The 21,245-nt window shown below is 34.7% G+C and overlaps 3 protein-coding genes across 3 annotated transcripts in view; 1 reads left to right on the forward strand and 2 right to left on the reverse strand.

Moving 5' to 3' along the window:
- Window positions 1-5,349, reverse strand: part of Naa15-16 (N-alpha-acetyltransferase 15/16) — a 45,412-nt gene extending 40,063 nt beyond the window's left edge. Inside the window, exons 1-10 of the mRNA XM_081990200.1 lie at window positions 5,181-5,349; window positions 4,796-4,880; window positions 4,604-4,736; window positions 4,417-4,546; window positions 2,578-2,712; window positions 2,026-2,527; window positions 1,043-1,263; window positions 864-986; window positions 641-799; window positions 372-585 (exon numbers count right to left, since the gene is read on the reverse strand). Of these exons, the coding sequence (XP_081846326.1) occupies window positions 372-585; window positions 641-799; window positions 864-986; window positions 1,043-1,263; window positions 2,026-2,527; window positions 2,578-2,712; window positions 4,417-4,546; window positions 4,604-4,736; window positions 4,796-4,880; window positions 5,181-5,237 (1,759 nt within the window). The 5' untranslated portion in view covers window positions 5,238-5,349. The remainder of the gene's footprint in view (window positions 1-371; window positions 586-640; window positions 800-863; window positions 987-1,042; window positions 1,264-2,025; window positions 2,528-2,577; window positions 2,713-4,416; window positions 4,547-4,603; window positions 4,737-4,795; window positions 4,881-5,180) is intronic.
- Window positions 5,350-5,735: 386 nt separating this feature from the next.
- Polr3C (RNA polymerase III subunit C) lies at window positions 5,736-7,735 on the reverse strand. The gene is made up of 7 exons (XM_081990206.1): window positions 7,436-7,735; window positions 7,191-7,386; window positions 6,762-7,137; window positions 6,564-6,712; window positions 6,356-6,509; window positions 5,942-6,302; window positions 5,736-5,890 (listed from the first exon to the last, which is right to left on the reverse strand). The coding sequence occupies exons 1-7, from the start codon at window positions 7,580-7,582 to the stop codon at window positions 5,756-5,758; spliced, it is 1,518 nt and encodes a 505-aa protein (XP_081846332.1). The 5' UTR covers window positions 7,583-7,735; the 3' UTR covers window positions 5,736-5,755.
- A 1,343-nt stretch (window positions 7,736-9,078) lies between these two features.
- SP1173 (major facilitator superfamily domain-containing protein SP1173) lies at window positions 9,079-20,810 on the forward strand. Its single transcript, XM_081990201.1, is given in 19 exon segments — window positions 9,079-9,327; window positions 17,585-17,762; window positions 17,822-17,968; window positions 18,034-18,089; window positions 18,091-18,150; window positions 18,207-18,225; window positions 18,228-18,274; window positions 18,276-18,310; window positions 18,369-18,525; window positions 18,578-18,767; window positions 18,821-18,986; window positions 19,055-19,071; window positions 19,074-19,311; window positions 19,367-19,531; window positions 19,589-19,758; window positions 19,819-19,986; window positions 20,046-20,177; window positions 20,180-20,242; window positions 20,300-20,810. Coding segments are annotated over 18 exon segments (1,977 nt in total). The 5' UTR covers window positions 9,079-9,327; window positions 17,585-17,695; the 3' UTR covers window positions 20,380-20,810.
- The last annotated feature ends 435 nt before the right edge of the window (window positions 20,811-21,245 follow it).

Genomic DNA, 21,245 nt, shown 5'->3' on the forward strand with positions numbered 1-21,245 from the left:
ATTGCCTTAACAAGTCAAACTTCTTGATTTTAGACAGTGATTGATTCATGATTCAACAAACACAGCAAAAATATGCGTACAAAAACATACATTAATAAAATTCGTTAGTTATCCGGACAGTAATAAACTTCTTGGTAACCTAAACAAATCTCAAGAAAATAAATCCGATTATCTGTTTGTTAATTTATGAGAGTTAACAGATGAAATTTACCGAGAAATTAAACAATCGGCTTTTATTGCCACCATCAAGTAAAAATGTAACTATTTCAAAGGAAATCAAATGTTACTCTTACTAAATCCTCAAAAATACTTTGGCAAAGAATAATGAGAAAGTTGCAATAAACCATAAAACATTGATAGACAAGACTTACCTGTATTAATTTCCTGTTCAGCATTTTCGTCCTTCAAAGGTGAGTCTAACAGATGAAGATAAACCTCAACGGCGCATTTGGCTGCCTTAAAATAGAACGGATGGCCTCTCAGGACGTCCTCCAATCGCAGCAGTCCCACGTAGGAGCGCAACGTCATTTTCCGCATACAATACGTGTGGAAATCGAACTGGTCTTCGATAATTTCAGAGAAGTGCTGTAAAACTCAACTTAATACACTGGAAAATGTGGGGAAGAAAAGGTAGAATTACCCGATCGACTTCGTGGCATTTCTTAAGCGCATCTCCGTATTTTTCTAAACGTTGATACGCCAACGCACATTCGGTCTGGAACCACATGCACTGCATCTCGTTGAGGTTCTCCATGGCTGACACGCCTTCTCTAGTGAATTTGGCGCACGTGTCTTCGGCCTAATCCATAAACAAAATACTAGATTCGATAAGTACGCAAAATACAAGAAAACTCGCCAATCACCTCTTTTATTAGATTGGCCTTCAACATGTACTTGGCACATTTCGAATTAATATACCGATCGGCGGTGTCCATTGCCTGAGCTTCTTCCAAGCACTCGTAGGCTTTCACCGGGTCCCCAGCGTGCTACAACCATGCACCAATGTAATTTACGCCAAATTAACCAGTAAAAATGTTCTTACTTTGTATATTCGACCTTTAGTAACGAATAGTTCAATGAGCGTTGGGGTATGATTAATGGCAGTCTCAATGTATTCTAAGGCTACTTTGGGCAGTTTCAAATAGTCGAAATGTTGAGCTAGGTAGTAGTAAGCCCATAAGATAGCACTAGCGGGTTCTTTAGGCCCGTTTGTCAACTCTGTTTCGCTGTATTTGCCTACTTTTTTTAATGATTCTATATAGCCTGTTGAAGAAACAGAATAAATCGTAAGATAATTCATATAGGCTAAAGTACTTTTCAAATATATTCATTTCAATCTATTTCCTAGCAATGTGTTATTCGTTTTGTAAAAAAATCAACAAACGACGTATGTTTTATTTGTGTAGAAACAAAGTCTGGTAGACAGTTTTGTGATTGGTCAAAAAAAGCAGCTTTCTGCTTGCTGTTTTCTCTTGACCAATCACTAAATCATGAGTTTCTCATGTAAAATAGCACATTTTAGTGACAACTTTTAAACATCACTGCTCCTTATTAAATTTCCTGTCCAATAACCTGAAAAAACACTACAAAATTTGGTACAAACAGGGAAAAAAACAGTGTTCAAGTAATGAAACAATTAAACTGAAAAAATAATGTTTTCCATTCCCTTAAAGTTCCTTGAATATAGAAAGCCTAGAAGTAGTAGCGCAGCAAATTAGGGCGTGTCTAATTAATTATTACTGCCTCAATGTTATTTATTATTTTGTGTTTGCTGCCTGTTCCATAATTAAGTTTTGCCGCGATCTATAAGAAATTATGATTTATCTATCTCATATAGTTTATTCATCTGTTTAACTTAGTAATTAAGGAGGTTGTAAACTGGAATAAATGTTAAATGCTTTTATGAATAATTATTAAATTAACGTTCACTTTTTATAGCAAAGAAAGTTTTTACGTGATTGGTCAAAAAAGCAGCAAGCAAAACCTGCTTTTTTGCCTAATTAAACAAAAAACAAAATAACTTACCTAAAACTAAGTCTCCAATAATTTGAACCTTAGCACTGTCTTTGTACAAACTCCTCAAGTCAACAAACAAAGGTGGAACACCTTTAGACAAAGCCTTCCTCATATATTTGTCTAAAAGCCCCCGAAACTGTTCCCCACTAGCGTAATTAAGGGGCAACCGTTTGGGTGGATTGGCCCTTGGAAATTTCTCCGCGTACTTCAAATAAAATTCCACAATATCGTCCGCTTTAGTCAAACGTTTCGCCTCAATTAACTTCTTATAATACACAGTGTTTTCGGGGTTCCTTTGTATCAGTTCTTCGTAAATTTCGCTCGCTTTGTTCCAGTTTTCCAGTCTCAGATTCACCTGGCCCAGGTTCTCTTTCAGAGTCAATTTATCGACAATTTGGTCAGAGAATTTCTCCAGATGTTTCAAGGCTAATTTGAGATCACCCGATTCTTGAATCACCAGGTTTTGATAGAGCAACAGTTCGCTATGTTCATAATCAAAGTTGTTAAGGCGCTACAAAGGGATTTTTTAGGTTACTGTGTGGTTTAAGGGTTGAGACTGACCTGTTGTTGATCTAAAAATGTGTCGAGTATACTCAAGGCGTTTTTATAGTCTTCCAGCAGATGGAAAGACATGGCGTAGCCAATCCAGGAAACCCTTTGTGTTGGTCGCAACATGAGCAACTGGTATCTGGTATCCTAGATAAAACACTGCTATCTACTGACGTGTTTATTAGAAAGTAGTGATCAACCAATATTGGTCAAAACCCTCTTTCTGTCATTTGCAAGGAGGTTCTTGTACTCTCAGAAGATAAGAAGCAAAATACTAGTTTTTTTAGCTATTAGATACCATATAATAGTGGAACATGTCCCATAATACCATTTCAAATGTTATTAACAGGTGTCATTGTATGTGAATGATGTGCAATGTGAATACTGCAAGAAACAACTTTTGTGCACAGTTTGACAGTCAGGAACAAAATTACTTGTCAAACCCACTTGGAGTGAAAAAATGACAGTTTTGAACACATTTTTAGAATTCTCAGTAAATTTCCTACCCAATAACCTGAAAAACACCACAAAATTTGGTACAGTCGGGGAGAAAAGTGGTGTCAAAGTTTGAACTGCCAGAAACACAGTTTGAAAGGACAGTCAGGAACTAAACCAACTCTAAAACCTACATGGAATGAGAAAATGGCTGTTTTAAACACATTTTTAGAATCCTCATTAAATTTCCTATCCAGTAACCTAAAAAACACTACAAAATTTGGTACAGCCAGGGAGAAAAGTGGTGTCAAAGTTTGAACTGCCAGAAACACAGTTTGAAAGGACAGTCAGGAACTAAACAAACTGTAAAACCTACTTAAAGTGAGAAAATGACTGTTTTAAGCACATTTTTGGAAGTTTTAAGCTCATTAAATTTCCTATCCAATAACCTGAAAAACACTACAAAATTTGGTACGGTCAGGGAGAAAAGTGGTAAAATTTAAACTGCCAGAAATAGAATTTGATAGGACAGTCAGGGACAAAACCGCCTGTAAAACCTAGGTGGAGTGAGAAATTTACAGTTTTAAGCACATTTTTAGAATTGTTATTAAATTTCCTATCCAATAACCTGAGAAAACACTACAAAATTAGGTGTAGTCAGGGAAAAAAAGGGGTTCCGTATTTTACTGGTCAAATTTTGTTGGTAAAGTAAAATATTGACTTTACCTGTAATTTACCCATCACTAATTAGATATTTACAATTTCCACTATCACATAAAATTTACAACACTCTGTTAAAGGAGTTGTATTTAAATATTTATTTTTAAGACTATTTGATTGGATAAAAATAAAAGCTAAAAGCTGCTTTTTTACCAATCAAATTAAAACAAAAATGCCTGCAAGTATTAAGCATAAAACCTAACAACCTAAAAACATTTACATTGAATAGACACTTCAAAAATAAATCAACATACTTCGAATAGTGTAGATTCCATTATGTTTAGAAGTTTAGACCTACTGAAGTTACACTATTTCTAGTTCTTGGTTTTTTTTCTGCTTTACATTTTTGCATATTTAAATATTACAATAAGTTTAGTAGCCAGTTGCAGTTAATTAAACACAAAATAACAGAAATAGTTGGACCAAATTCTTGCCTATCTTATCAACACACATTTGAATCTTGTTTATATTCAATATCATAATTAACCACATTTTTAATGTGTTTCACAAAGATTAATAATACTCTACTGCATGTTTGCAAGATAGTAAGTAATATTTACAAGGTTCAATCCCATCCCCACAAGTAATTAAAGTAGCAAAATTAAAAAACCTGTATTCTCTATGTTTCCACAAAATTTAGTCAGTACAAATGCACTTAAATAGGTTGATCACTACTACAAAATTAAATTAACTTACCCTGTAGCCCTCCAAGTCACGCATTTGGATTTGTAATAGTGACAAGTCCCTAAGAATTTGAATATTGTTCTTGTCCCACTTAAGAGCATTTCGGTAACATTTAATGGCCTCATCATACTTTTTGTCTGACCTACAACAATCACCCACAACTCAGTTAAGTATCTGTGAGACTGCTTTGTCTACTCACCTTTGTAAAAGTCCATAAACGTGCCAGCACACATGAGACTTGATATCATTTTTTAATCCTCTGCGAACATACTCATAAGCTTCTTCCTTGCGTCCCAAACAGTTTAGAGTCAGTCCTTTCATAGCCAAGGTCTCTGATGAAAAAAGTGGGTGTGTTAAAGCTTAAGTACAGCATTGATACTTTGTAACTAACCTCCATGTTCCTGATATTTTGGATTTGTTAATATTTGCTTGGCAAACTTCAGCCCATTTTTATACTGTTTGCGTTCGTAGCTTTTCTGAAAATAGTACAATACATTGAATGGAAGTTTTTGCAACTGGAGATGCTACACAAAAATAATGAATAATCATTTCAATAAAGCAAGCAAGTAAAAATAGAATTTTACAAAGCAGCACTGTAGGCCTCTTAAATTTTTAATAAATACTTTCAAGCCACTGTAATAAGATTGAATAACATTAGTAAACACCCAGCAACAGTGAAAAACAACCACAGAAAAGGATATTTTAAATTTTGTCCCTGTTATGCAGTGCATTCTTAGGTCGACTTTGTTTGATTTTTTCGCGAAGTTTCCACTAACCAATATTCGTTTAAACAGAGCGTTTTCCTTGGGGGGTAGAGGGTTACTCGAGGGCATCGTCAATTTTCACCAAACTAGAAGTTTTTAGCCGGTAAATAAATAATTTTTTTGAGAAATTGAAACCTCGTGGCCTCAAACCTCTACTCAAATGTCGATCGTGTCACGTGACCGACTACCAAAAATTGAAACGTCAAACGAAGACAGATGACGGATGGCCTATAGACTGCGTTCGGAAGAAGGAAAATTATTATTATCAATAAAGTAAATAAATTGTTACTATATTGGCATATGGCGCAATTAAAATTATTACGTTAATGTCTCAGTTAAGTTAGTTCTTAAACCAGAGACAACTTCAAACTATCCAATGTAGCTTTAAAATTATTACTTGCAATTTTGGAACGCTGTCAGTGTATCTGGTTGCCTACATCACAAACTGTTGATACAAATTGAATACTTTCACATTGTTGTACAACCATTAAGATAATTTATAATTATTCAACCAACATTATAATAACATTCACGATAAGGAAATTAACTTATTTTCCAAGCACAATATTAAGTTAAAACCTTTACATTTAATGGTAAACCAGAAACATTTGTAGAAAAAAAATAGTGTCATCAACTTCCAACTCCACAGTATTTAGCTTCTTCATCACTTTATCTATTTTCTCGAGAATCTCCTTTTCAGGTGGAGTAATCATTTCTTCAATCTAAAAGAAAAATGTCCATTATCTCTTAACTAAAACTGGCTAGACCCTTACATCTGCTAGTTGTTCTTCTGAGGCTTCCTGTGCCCTCATACTCATAAGAATTGCATCAACCCTCTGTTTTTTCTCTATTATTCTCTTGTTTAACTGTCTCTCATGATTTCTTCTAGTAATATGATTAAACAAAGCTTTATAGCACAGTTCTAAAAGCATTAGAATCACGTTTTCCAGTTGAATGTGAAACAGGGTAAAATTTTTGGTTGGTCCGTTAGTTGACGAGGTTTTTCTCAGTTCCTGTATGTGTAAGAAATTGTCTTCATATAATTGATAGGAAAGTTTTTTTGCATCCTTAGCAGGGATCATAGCAAGCTGTTGAATTTGGTCTTGCTCAATGTAAGGTTTCAATTTAATTAACCTGGAATAAACAAATTAAACATACAATTAAAAAACATGATGAAAAAATTTGACCTAAAAATTCTAGCAGCCTTTGAATCATGTTTTTCCAATACAATTTGTTCAACCAACTCCCAAGCAAACTGGATGAAAGCTTCCTTTAAATAAATTTGATAGGAACCACCACTTGCTTCCCCTGCTTTCCTTAACAATTTACTGTTATCCTGTTCTGAAGCAGTATTTTTATTTAATATACCTTAAAGTTATAATTCAAAAAACACACCTATAATACTGAGATATTGGTCAAAAAATATGAGTGCCAAAGAGTTTCCTCCCTGTTTTTTTAGTATATCTTTAATCTCTATAGCTGGTATAGGATTTGAAACATCTGCCCAAGGATCTGTCCTTATATACATTTGTCTTAGAAATAATCTGCAAACAGTATTCATCATATATAAAGCAACTCAGTAATATCACATACTTGATTATTTCTGCAGCATGTTCATCAAATTTTCTGGTAAAAGCAGAGACAATAATTTTGTCCCTGATATCCTGATGAAATCTATCAAAATTCACTGTCCAGTAAATATCTTTATCTGGCAAAGATACAGACTTGTCTTTCTGATAAGCAACCAAAGATTTTATTTCAATTGGAGGTAAAACATGTGCCTGACCTTCTGGAATCTGCAAATTAGGAACTGGCCGCTCATCCTGTGGATAAGGCAGTCTCTGTAGATATTTTGATGTAATTAAGTAAACTAACTTGTCTTTTATTTGAGTTAAAGTGGGTGGATTGTCATTGTTTATTGATAGTCTTTGGTATACTTTTAAGATCAAGTCTGATGCAACGCTATAACCTGAAAGATTGTTTTACTGTAATGAGTTTTGACTTGAGCATACTACTTGAAACCTCTTTGCAAGACTTCCTCAATAATCATCTCAGACTCATCTCCAAACTGCTTTTTGATGAGGTTTAAGTATTTTGGGTAGCGCAGCATCAACAGTACGTTGTCTGCTAGTAAAGTGTAGTTGGCCACATTCTCATTCTTGTTGGGTTTGAAGCTTACAAGACGGTACTTTATCAGAATGCATAAGGCCTCCTTAACCTACATTTCAGGACATAAAATGCAAGTGAATCACAACTGAGTAACCTACCTTAGACAGGGGCAAGTTTGTTCCGCGTGTTATAAATAGTATAGGGCTGCTCTGGCATTTAAATAAAAATGTAACAACTTTTGTTACCACAGGTCCAAACCTTTCAGTTATTATCAAAGATATCACTTTACCGTACGTCACAGACATGGTAATTTAAACATGCACTATAAAATCGATTTTTGGATTAGAAATTTAAATTTGAATTGAATTGAAAACATGTAGAAAAAAATGGAAATATTTTATAAAATGCAATTTTCCAGTGTTTTGAGATTAATTAAATGAGGTTAGGTGTGTCTGTCTGCTGTCAATTTTGGTGTACTGTGGGTTGCCTAAGAGGCAAAGAAATAATTAAAACTGTAGAGGTATTAAGTAAGTCATAATAAAAGTGTAAAATATACCTCGATGGAAGCAGTTGATGATTATTATTTATTTAATTTTCCCTACAGAAACTGTAATTTTCTTTATTTCAAATCCCTATACGCCTTTTTTTATTTTTTTTTTTGTTACTTTTTTTGTGAATTTACTGTATGTAGGTAGTCAATCTCTTTGACTATTTGACTATTTATTTTTTGAGTTTGTTATATATAATATAATTTTAACTTGATCTTAAACAAAGAAATTATGGAGAGGATAACTGAAATTACCTGTAAGTGGCTTCCTGTTGTAAACCAACCACACCTCCATATCTGGGCGCATTTGATTATTTAGGTCACACTCGCCATAAACACGAAGCCTTTGCAGTAATTAATATCCTGGAAAAGCACCCTCTAGGGCGATAAAAACTGCCTACACCTTTAAACTTTAGTGTTTTTAGGTCAGCCCCAACAAGGCCAATTGAAAAGCACAAATAGGTCGTGTGTTACATTAAATTGTTTCGAGAATAGGGTTCATCGTGGCGGGTGTAAACTTTGTCCAAAAGTGCATCCACCATTTCATCACTAATTTGTTATAAAAGTACCTACAGAGTTTGGGGCCATACCATAAAATCAATAAATTAGTTTTGGTAGTGACAGTGAAATCGGTTTACAAAAACCTGCGGTTGAATTGGATTATACTATACCAACTATTTGCTTGAAAAAGCTTTTGGCGATTTGCTACGGTCTTATAGACCAAAAAAGCGACCCATATGGACTCTGGGCGCGTTTAAAAGCCAAGTTACCTGGTCGTTTTGTGTGTGGAAGACGCGAAGGACGACCTGAAGTCGGTTCTTTGGTTGGGTAACTTTTTTGGGGCTTGGTTTGTTGCTCCAACCACTACGGTTAAAAAAAAAACTTGAAATATGAATCTCCAAACTAAAAAGCTGTAGTGGAACTATGTAAGGGAATAGAAAATAAATTTCTTTCTTTATCTCACTTTGACTTGCATGTCCTACTATAAGTCGCCCTTGTTTAAATCTCTGTTTCTATCTCTATCAATAAGTTATGAAAAACATAGTACCCCTACTGATTTTTCTGACTGAGCTAGTTCTACAATATCTGGTGCAGTTTTGTTGTTTTTTTAAGTAGAAAATAATCCCCAAGAACAATTCCAATAAGGTTCATAATAAGTTTTATCAGAAATGTAAAAAAAATTGATAATATGAAGGTGAACGTGAAGTTTTAGACAAGAAACACGCGCACTAGTGGTGCAACAAACTTAGTGACGAGCAAGCTTTGAAGCGGGACGATTTACACCAGTTGCCTTTATAACACTGCCGAGAAAACGACGAGAAATTGTGACGGTTTCGCGTATAACGAATATTTTCGAAAATTATTCGAATTTTTGTTTTTTTTTTTAATAGTTTTTAAAAAGTGTTTTTCTTACAGTTCGATTTTAGTGATTTTACCACAATTTTTTCTACCTACCGCTGTTTAATAAGGATTTCTAGAGACTGACAGAAAGAATTAATAAAGGTAATTTTTAATTTCCCTAATTTAAAAATAGACTACACTCTTTCTATATGCTACGTAACCACTCTTGATTTTGAATTATTTCTCATAACAAATCCTTTTGTTTTACTTGTCAAACTTGATGATGGGGATAATCTCCGCCCAAAGTCTTTTAACACACATTCTATATTGCAACAGTACCACATCAAGGTAAATTAAATTGCTCGAAGCTACAAGGAAGAACTATTAAAGCACCGTTAGTTCTGCAGAGTGCCCATTCTTATTGTGGCTCGATAAAAAATCAATTTTACCTGATTGAATGGGTGAAAAGTGTGAGAATAAACAATTCTACAAGGGGGATAATAAATTAAAAACAATTTTTCATATTCATTATGTACTGTAAAAGTTTGTGAGTGCTGTGATTTACACAAATACTGAACGAAATATTCTATTACTCAAAAAATTTTTTGTCACAACAAACCCTAATTACAACACACATTGTGGTTCAAATTATATTATTTACATTTTCTAGTTAAGGAAGCATGTCAATACTGTTTAATCCGAATTTACACAGTTCTAGTTTATGACGAAAGTAGTCGATCTTGAAAAATTTTAAATTTAGGTTGTTATTGTGCTTTCACAAAATCAGTACACTTTTACATTGTACATTGTTACATTGTAATGATGTTCGATTATTATTGATGATTTTTTGTTAAAAAAGTTCTACTGGACAACCCTGTACTAAATTCCCCAACAGAACTAAATAATCATAAATGGATCGAGTGATTTCTTTTTACAGTTTGAAAATCAAGTCTTGACCGTTCTCCTTAAGAGGAATTGCTTTATAATAAATAAAATATAATCAATACTCGATGACTAGGACATTTTGCAATGATACAATCTTAAATTCCAGTGGCATTACATCATCTCTGTATGTCTTAAATTAGTTCTTGCTATGGCTTTACTGGAGAAATCAAAAATGTATTCTGTTTACTAACCTACACATAAACATTAATTTGATCGGTCGCCACCAAGAGGCAAAAACCAATTTTAAAAATAAAACTGATGCATTTGGTTTATGTAGGATAATTGCATTTACTAATGGATCTTTTTGACAGTAATGTTTATTCGCATTAATGAATTACTGACATGCAACACTATGATGAAAGGAAATCAACCAATTTTAAAGGTTACACAAAATCATTTATAATGAAATTTTGATGCAATGTACTCTCTGTCCTAGGAGAAGTGGCAGTGACGACATTAACTGTGACGTCATATTGAAATTCGCTCACGTCAGTCTTTATTATTCAGACTTTTAACTTGAGGCGTTCCTGAGAAATTGAAGGAAAATTAGAGGTCGTAAATTTTGATGACCTCTAGCGACCAAACGGTGCAACTTAGATCTGCCCACTCAACGTCACGTGATAGCCCCAGTAATTAGCTTTCTTTTGTTATATGGGGTGCCGATACAGAATGTTTCAAATAACCGAGTTATGGGCGATTTTTTGGAAAAGTGCACGAAATTTTAACCTGAGGGCCTACTATACTATAATGGTGGCTAAATTGGATTTTGCTCAATCAAAGTAACATTTTTTACTAATTTCAAACTGGGGAAGACGAATATAAAGTACATTTTCCTCTAACTGATAGGGTTTCGGAGATGACCTTGATATGATGGCAATTTTGACAGTTTTTAGGGATTGGCACGCTTATAAAACAATATTTGGCAAATGATACTCCTCATCACATTTCTATCATTAACCTAAAACTATCTAGGCCTTCAAAGACAATGTTAAGCGGTAAAAATGTCACACCCCTAACTCAAACCGTTTTCGAGATATTCATAAAAATCTTAGAAAAAAAATAATCGACTTTGACGTCCTCTAGCGACCAAATGGTACAAAATTAAGATGAGTTAAAGGTAAGGTGTTTAAATATGTTCATCATATGACACATTGTCAAATTACGGACGTGGACTTATTTCTGTAAGTCAGTCTCGCTCAGTTCAAATGTAATAGAAAAGGAACGACAATTATAACGTCACTGTCACTAGCTCTGGGACGGACTGTACTTTTAAATAACCAGAAAATTTGTCTGGAGTTACTGTTTTAGAGTGGAAATGGCATCTGAATTAAATCGTCTAAGAATTTTCTTTGTTTCCTAATTTTAACTTTGAACATGAAACTGTTTTCTTCACTTTGTGTTCTACACACTACACAGGGTGTATATGTTATAAATAATTCTAATGCACGTTTGTACCGTATTAAATTATTGACTTCTTTACATGCACAACAACATTCCTTAAAATAGAAATGATTACAATGTAGAAATCGGTTCATAAACAAGTTTTCCAGCACAGGATTTTACTATTGTTTGTAGTAGTAATTTGGAAAAATAAATATTTACAGCATCTCGTGATCGTAAAAAAAGTCTATAAACATTCAACAGGTTCTATATAAGCTGTCAATACGGTTTGATGTAAATCATACCTAACTGGGACAAACAGGTGATTACACACAATTAAGTAATGATGCCATTAAGGCAAGGTTTCGATCAATGCTGCATTATAGCCACGATATGAACGTGAACCATGTTCATTCATTACCGTTAATTAGTTGTAATTAGCGGTCTGGGCAGCTTTTCCATATTAGAACCAGAAAAGTAGAAAGGACTTTCCCGCACTGTTGTTTGTCAACTAAATGGAGCAAAAATGCTTGCAGGCGACATTCAGGGGGGATCTAAAAATATTTCGCGAAAATATACCGAGTATCGTTTCCAACTGGGTCCCATTAATTCCAAACAAGAAATGATGTCACCCATTTTAAATGTAAAGTCTCGCCTGACTCGTTCAACGAATATGTGGGTTAAAATTATGCGTTTACAGGGTGGTACTTTATGACATTATATGTTATCTGTATATTTTCAACCTTGTATAACCAATGTAGTTATTATCATACTTGTGATCGTTGAACCAAATGTATTATGTTTTGTTGGATCGTTCAGTAGCAAGTACGGTCCTGAAACGTTGGGTTCTGGATACGTTGATGTGAGGAATCCGCACAGTGGATAGTGGGTGGGAACCAGCAGCAATAATCCTTAAATCACACACTTAAATAATCAAAAATCAATCATATTATTGAAATGTCAAACAATTTAACCTAAAACATATTAGAAAATCAAAGTAAATTTATGGCAAAATAAATACATTTGAACCAAATGCACAAACAAATCAGTGAGTTAGACCTGTTTATTGTTTTTAGTATGGTCGACAGTGGTTTTATTGCTACTAGTACACACACGCCACTGTAATCAGATAACCCCGAACCCAAAAAAACTGTTTTTCTACTGTATATCTACCATTAACAATACAATATCATCAACATATGTTAATGCTAGGCTAGTAGGTGTTTTGTTGGAGTTGTAACCGCAAGGTTATACCCATATAAGCGAATATACAGAAAATCAAACTAACATAAGATGACGTCATCGTGCGTTTTAAACTGCAGGTCGACAGTAACCAAAAAAATAACGCAGTTCCGTTACATAAACGACAATTATGGTTAATTTGAACATATCTTTCCTCGTCTGGTTGCACTGGGTATTACACTCAAAGCCATTAAGGGGAAACGACCTAAACGGACGTTGATTTCATTTCTATTTATAATATTATTAACAGTATTAATGTGACCATGACTCTTTAATGCTCCAAGAATTCACTTTACGGTGAAAGGGTGCTGTATGGGTATATATGAATAAGCTGAAAGTAGCACGTAGCTGTAATATGAGTAATAAACCATATTTTTCGTCGAAATCACTAAACACGTCTGGTTCAGTCCCAGATTACATGCAACTGCACAAAATGTGCTTAATATGTAACCAATTATGAACAATTTTGTCAAAGAGATGAGTCACATAAAATAATGATTTTTATTAACAAGTTTGCCACAACTTTCATGTTAATGACATACGTCAATTAGTCGTGAAACCTCAGTTTGTAAAATAGTGATTACGTTATGACTACATTAATCTATGGACTGGCTCTGTGTTTACACCTCCATGGATTACAAAGATTCGACTTTCAACAATTAGACGTTTTATTGCTCAACCCAATCGCTGAATAATTGCGTGTGGGTATTAATGCAAATGACACATCTCGGGATATCTCATTAGAATAATGGTAATATCTTCAGTAATGCCAAAACAGGAATATACTTATGGATTGTTTTATTTAGCACAAATGTTCTCCTACGCAATAGTGCTTATAGAATATACACATTTAGATTAAATTACACGTCACTTGATTATATTATAGTTTTTTTGACTCTATGTGCTGTTCAAAATGTGTACGTTTCTGAGATTTTCAAGATCAAAATTGTCATTAGTTAAACAGGAAATTTCACTAAACATGCTTTTGCATTTAAAGGCCAAAAAGTGCGTTATTGTTAATGGAACACCCAGTTATTTCTATATGCAGTAGGTACTTACACAAAACGTGTACAGTTCCTGAGATACTCGGGGTCAGAATTGTTTTTGCGTTGTTGTCATTGCATCTAAAGCTCAAAAACAGAGCTATATTTTAAGTGGGACACTTAAGGTGGGACTTTAAGTTAAGGGACACTCTGTATAACACAAACATGCTTTTTAGGGGCAGCAAACCTTAGAATAATTGAAAAAATTAAAGCTTGACTATAAAAATTTCAACTGATGGTTGGTGATGAATGAGAAACTCAATGAACATTATGAATGTACGTGCATTTCTCAGTCTGAAAGTATCATTTCTGCTCTTGTCATCACTACCAAAACTTTGTCCTCGGGCCTAAACTGTCTACTTTCGGCACTCTGAACGTAAAATAACTAATCCACAAAAATTAATGGTAACAAAATTGGTTGCAGAGTTGCAACCGCAAAACATCCCGAGAGAGTTCGTTGATACCATGTGGAATGTACGCCTTTTGGTTTCCACTTAAGCCAATCGAACTAAAACAAAGAAATTGTTTGTTGTTCCAAGGAAGAGCGTCTTTAACCAGATGAACGGCAAGAAATAATAACGGGCCCAGACAGGAAATTTCAATTTGTGTCAGATCGTTGGATTAAGATATACCCTGTTTACCGTTTTACTAGAACATACAGAACTAAAAACCATATGTCTGTTTCGTGTTAATATTGATGAGAGATACAAAAATGAAGCAATTTTTCATGCGACTAGTGTCCAGTAAAGTCCTTGAACTAAACTAATGCGTCGTATAAATATAACAGACAATCGATAGATCATATGGGTGTCGCCAATGCATCGAAAGGGATGGTCTTTACTAGAGTTAATGGAAAAGTTGGAGACTTAATGAAATTTTGTCCCCTAATAAAACGAACCTAGAAATGCTAATAGGAAATAAAACAGCGGAAACCCAAGAGTTAGACAAATACGGGGATACGGAAATTGGAAACCACCAAGTCTGTATCAGCTTTCAGCTAATATCATCCAAACTCTATACATAGCAGACCCACTTGAATTTGATAGTAAAAACCTATAATAATAAATCAATATAGTACGGTTTTAAAAAAGGTTTTGAAGACGTCCGAAAAAAGCCTAGTAATGTGTATACTTTGACTTGATTGTACAGTGATATAGCAAACTGCACCCTAGTTCCACAATAAGGGGAAAAGTCTGTCTTGTCTAATTATAAGGGTTGAACAAATACCTGAAAAAGCAGAAGGAAGACGAAATAACCACACAATACAACGGGGACTGTAATAGAACTGAAATTGATTCTGTGAAGGGACTGAAGGAATATGAAACAAATGTTGAATGTATAGATAACAAAGTTTGGAAAAAAACTGTAGCTGAATCTAAAATGGGACTATATCTATTCTAAGTGGCTGCCAATTTCAGATCCATTATGATCCATTAGGGTGCGAATCATTTCTCACACATCTCGACGAAATTTGATCGAAAATGGGGACAAAAACTTCTGATTGATGCGTCTTTAGGCTGAATTAAAATTATTGATTTAGGTGAAACATGGAAAATGATTTAGCACCCTCATTCCCATTATAGAAAAGTTTGACAAAAGTCGGGCATTTTACTAGTAGGGAGGTGATTTCAAAGTTTCTTTTTGTCTGTGATGTCTTTAGAACTAATCTAAGACATCACAGTTACACTGGGACAACCCATAAAGCGTGTATCTAATACCCAATAATTAATTGACCATGATTTCCGAAATTGCCTTGCTATATGGATCAGGCAATAACTAAAAATAACCGATGAACAGTCCGAATAGTGTCAAATGTCAGATTATTCGTTCATTAAGCAATCTCTTATTTATAAATAAATTAGCGTTCAATCTGTTAGGTTCACAAGAACCGGTCCGCCCGATGGTTTATATCATTTACAACAAGTAGATAATAACAACAAATTTTTGGCTGCAACAGTCAGTGTTATTTAGGGGTGGTTAAATCGAAGGGATGATTTGCTCGACCTCCCCTATAAATGCAAACACTAATTTGCACCCCTTTTTAAATCAAACTGTGAGAACTTTGTATACAATTCCAGCTGGTCGGTCTACGACACCACCTGATATCTCCATAAACCACAAATCGTTAAAAGACTAATTTCCTGTATAAAATAACAAGAAAAAGTCTAAATTTAAAATGTACTATTAAAAACAAAACAAACTAGTGATTGTTCAACTGAGGCAAAGCTGCCAAAATGTTTATTTCTCAAAGATTTTTCCACGTTTTCCTAGGTGTGACGTACGGGACCCATTTGTTGGGTATTTACTCTCTGCTTTTAGTTAACACCAGGTCTCCATAAATTCTGGATTAAATTACCTACTTAAATAAATATGGCAGCCAATTACATTGCCTGCGCAAATAAATAGCCAATTGTTTCTATACGCTTTTGAATTATTAATGTATTGTTATAACGCTTTGGGGAGTTAGAAATGGAATTATGATACACCCTTAAATCGGAAGTTTGCCAGGTTAACGACGATTTAAGGCTATAATAAAATTATATTGCTTGCTATAAAGCTTCTTATTTTTCAGACCATTAACCTTAAGGTGACAGTTTTGCTGAAGGAAAATTAATCAATAAACGGTTTTGTAAAGAAAGTTTGACCTCCTTTCGTACTAGCAATTCCACTCAAAAACAAAGTAATTTAGATATTTTATAGATTAATAAGTGGTTTCCTACGATGCGTAAGTAGTTAATAAATGAAGCTTAATTAGAACCAATTTTCAGGACAGTTGAAGGTTTTCAATTTAAACTGGTTTTGTTAAAATTCCTGCACAACAGGTCAACTATTGTAATGTAAGTAAGCAGATTGAAGAATTCAAAGGGGGTCATATGATTCTTGTAATCATCCACTTCCCCTCGTAGAAATTTGTCATTGGATGGACCGGTAAGATAAGTAATTTACGGAAGTGCAGGAGTTTCCATGAAACCACACACATTTACATTATTCACTTTATATTCAAACATTCCTAACTTTTTAACCGCAACCTGATATTTAATAAATTTTTCCAGAAAGGGAATTATTCATATTAGCAGGACTATTTTAGGTGCAGACATCAAATGAATGAATCATTCTATAGCTTCAAGAAGAGAAAAAATAAAGTTATTAGCAGCAGAATTAGAAAAACCATCAAAAATATTGTGAAGAAAAAAATACAGGACAATAAAATTCTTGGTATAGATCAAAATTTAAACCAAGTGGATCTGAATAAAAATTAAAGCTGGATGAAACCCACAAATGCCAAAACCACATAAAATTGATATTTTCAATACAAAAAAATCTCCTCATTCAATATTTAACGAAAAACTGGTCGCATTTTTACGTAACTTGTTCACTGATTGATTACCAATTGAAATAGAATGGAAATGAGGACGAGTTGTACTTTTAGATTCCATTTATGGTACTGATGAATGTGCAAACGACGTTCAAGTAAACAATTCAGCTGCCAGTACTGGCCTCTCCGTTTGATGTATGCCCATTCAAAATCAAGTTCAATATAACGATAAACTGATGACGTTTGTATTGAACTGCCAACCCCTTAATGAAAATGTATCACTTGACATGTAAAAACACGTTGATAGCTGAAACTAGAAAGTAAAAACTAAAGGGCTTCTGTCCTTTAAAAAAGCACTGTTTGCGACATTTCAAACATCCTCTTATTGACAAGCTTTTTTTATTGGCTGTTTTATTGCTTCCAATGACCTTTAATGTTTATTGCAACGGTGCTGAAGTCCGTACAATGAGCAACTTTTTTTCTTTTATTACAGATGACCGGATCATTCGGCGTTAAATCAATTATCGAGAGATGAGAGCACCGCCAGACTACCAAGAAGTCACTTAGTTACCTGAGAAACCGTTGTAGAAATAAAAATACCAACATGAAGATCAAGTGGATTAACGCCAATTTACTGACGCTGAAATGCGTTTTGTTCTTGTTTTTGGAGGGTAACCTGCCAGCACTTTGTATTTTTAACTGATTCTTATTACCATCATTAATTTTACAGCCATTGGAGCTCTATTGCCCTTCATCCCTTTACAAATGAACGCCTTAGGCCTGTCTAGAGATGAGGCTGTTATAGTTTCAGGCGTAGCCCCTTTAATAGCATTAATTGGACCTTTAGTGGCAGCACCTCTAGCTGACCGTCTTGCAGGTAAAAACAAGATAATTGTCATTATTAGACTATTATTTTGCAGCTGTTATTCTCTCTGTACCTAGGTGGTTTTGGTGGAGCTCAACGTAGCAAAACAGGCCGTTACCTAAGGGTTATGATAGTGGTTGTGCTGCGTTTTGGCCACCATCTTCTATTGGCTGCTCACCCTAATTCCACCAATCGTGCGTATTGTCATACCATTCGAAAACATAGAACGTACTAAAATACATCTTTTTAGATGAGAAGTCCCCCAAATGTTTCTTTACTTGCGACGAAGCTGGAGGTTTTATTCTTCAAGACAGGTGGTGGTGCTGAACGCACTTGCTACGACTGGAGATCTGGGTAACATAAGCCTCTCCCTCTATCTTCACAATTCATTCCTACAAACTTATTCATTGTAGAAAGGCAACGTCCTGGTGAAGAACTGTATTTTCTCTTGCAACGCCACTTCATCCTACAAAGGAGAATCCTCTACAATTCCCCCAGTAGAAGAAGTCAGCTCGGAGTACAGTGAAGACTATTACGACAGCACTAACATCCTTAATGAACCCGAAGGAGTACGTTTTCAAGTTTTTGAAACCAATGTTTAATCATATAATTTACTTTAAGGTGGCTCCTCCTCAAACCTCAGTAGACTACCTCCCCGAACCGTATCCTCACATGTGCTTTATGAACGTAAGTGGTGACAGAGTCTGTGAGGTTTACACCGAATTTTATTCCATTAAACTCAACCTTGGACTAAGGCCGACATTAGAATCGTATGATAACTCTACGGACGACACTTGCAAATACCCTTTTGGTACTTATAAATTCACACAGGAAAGGGCTTTTAAAATATGAGGCAATTTCTAGATGAACCCTTTAACTGTCGAATTCCTTCGCACAAAGCCAAGGAGCTTATGGAAAAATACGGTGAAGACTGTCATCCTATGGTGCTTTGCGAGATTCAGGATCCTTATAACAACACTGACTCTTTGCTGAAAAGATCTCAATGCGGTTATGACAACATTAGCTTCTGGTTTGTACTTCTCAAAACGTGATGATACAAAAATATCATCTTTAATAACAAACTACTATTTCTCACAGGTTGTACTTATTCATCAAATCTTTGGAGACATCTTCATAGCAGCTGCTGTAGCCCTGTTGGGAACCGCTGTCGTAATAGCTACTAGAGAAACATCAACCGGACGTGGTGATATTGGTAAACAGTTTGCTTGTGCAGCATTGGGTTTCAGTATTTTTGCCCCAATTATTGGAGGATGTGCAGCTGGACGATTCTTCGAAGGAATCATCTGTTTTACCGTCCTAATGCTATTGGCTTCTATTATTTTAGTGGTCGATGAGTGAGTTGTTCAAACCAGTTTAGTTGATACTTATTAACTGTGAGGTTTTTAACAGGAAAATGCCTTTAAGTCCTCCTGAATGGTGGTGGCACACTCGTTGTGGACTGTTAGCACTGCCAATGTCTTCAGTGCGAAAGTATGGTTTGGAAATTGCAGCTCTTGGAATTATTTTGCTGTTGTTGGGTGTGTTTTGGAATGCTATTGACTCATTCTTGCCTTGGTAAGCTTTTGGTAGTTTACTTTTTCAAGATTATAGGTTGTTTTTGTACTTTGTTAGGCATGTAGCCAAACTCCCCGAAGGAGACTCGCTGATTATAGGCCTGGCTATTACCGTAGGAGCTTTACCTGCAGTAATCTTCCTAGTTTTCGCCGAGAAAATTGTGGATTACTGCGGACACTCCAACATTCTCATTTTCTGCTTTGTCAACTACATTTGTCATCATTTAAGTAAGTACATCAGTACACCCGTTAGGTTATCTGTGACTTAAAATAATTATCCTCTTTTAGCGTTAATATGCATAGACAATGCCACTCTTTTATTCCTCTGCGAGTTTTTGGAGATATTTACGCTCCACGTAATGTACGTCACTGCCGTCCTCTACCTCAGACATTTGGTGCCTCGTAAGCTAACTGCTTGTGGTCAAGCACTGCCAGTTATAGCGCATTTTTGTATTGGTAAGTCATGAAAAGATGTTAGTAACTTTTCATTTACAAATTGGACAATATTATTGTAGGTCGCTGTATTGGCGCTTTTCTGGGAGGTATTGCTTACGACGAATACCCAGCCAATTTCAACAGAGTGCACCAATGGTTCACTATTGCAGCTGCCATTGTGGCTTTTATATATTATATAACTTATCACTTCTATTGAAGCCCAAATGTGGGGCTCCCGTCCATTTACCACCAGATCCAGCACCAGCCGTTATACAAAGTAACATTTACCACTCTACGAGACACAAAACATTCCTAATAATAATTTTGTTTTTAGGTATGAATGGCAACGGATCTTACACTCCTTTAAGAGTTTACCACAACAGCAAATCGAAAAAGGGTCATTTCCGATACTAATCATCCCCAAATATTTACTAATTTATGACTGCAGCTCTAAGCGCCCACGAATCTCAAAGCTTTATTGTTTTTTTATACGTTGATATAATATTTTTGTCATAAGTATTTTCTTTATAGTAGTGTACATGACTACAAAAGCGGAAATCAAAATAAATACAATTTGCAGTTTGCTTACATCTAGTTATTAAGTAATGTTTCCAGTCACGTTTACTTATTTAATCGGCAGCACGCTGTGCATTCTAATGGCAAGTTAAATTGTGTTTTTAGTTTGTTCAATTTCCATGCGCAACTTTAATTGAATATAAAGACAAGGAATGTAAATATGTTTTATTACTCTATAATACTCGAAAAAAGTTGTAAAAGGATTATTTATAATGGTTTTCTTAATTTTCTTGTTGATATGCGTTTTTCAATAAAGTACTCCAAGACTAGTTTACAGAGACTTTTTTTTTTGCACCTGCAATTAAATCTAATTCTCCCTTATGTCCTCAAAACACAATCTTAGAATTTGTTTGAAAAGTTAGGGAGGCACTGTAAAGCTACTTTTTAAAACAAATAATGTTAGATGATGTTAGGTGATTTAGAGATTCTCTGGTTACTGTGAAAAATAAAGTGTAATTTTACTTGCATGGCAAACTTGGTTTTATATGCATATTGTATCAGAAAATAACTTGTTTATTGTCATTATTGACAAGAATTAAGAAAATGTCTGCTTTCAGTGGCTTTAAATTTTATTTTCCTGCAAGTAAGATGAATATTACAAATGCAAACCAGTAAGACATCTTCACTTTAAAGCAAATTATTTGATGCCTTTTTCTCTCCTTGGTTATTATCAAGAAATGTCCTACTGATCACAACTAAAGCAG

Source organism: Ips typographus, linkage group LG11, assembly GCF_016097725.1.
Source record: "Ips typographus isolate SLU linkage group LG11, UJ_Ityp_2.0, whole genome shotgun sequence".
Lineage (NCBI taxonomy): Eukaryota > Metazoa > Arthropoda > Insecta > Coleoptera > Curculionidae > Ips > Ips typographus.

What these genes read in the sequence shown, in the direction of transcription:
- Polr3C (XM_081990206.1), bottom strand. Translation starts at nt 7,582, where the DNA reads ATGTCTGTGACGTACGGTAAAGTGATATCTTTGATAATAACTGAAAGG. An exon ending in CATGCTGCAGAAATAATCAA is followed by an intron (nt 6,713 to 6,761) that starts GTATGTGATATT and finishes TACTGTTTGCAG; the next exon opens with ATTATTTCTAAGACAAATGT. An exon ending in CCAATATCTCAGTATTATAG is followed by an intron (nt 6,510 to 6,563) that starts GTGTGTTTTTTG and finishes ATACTGCTTCAG; the next exon opens with AACAGGATAACAGTAAATTG.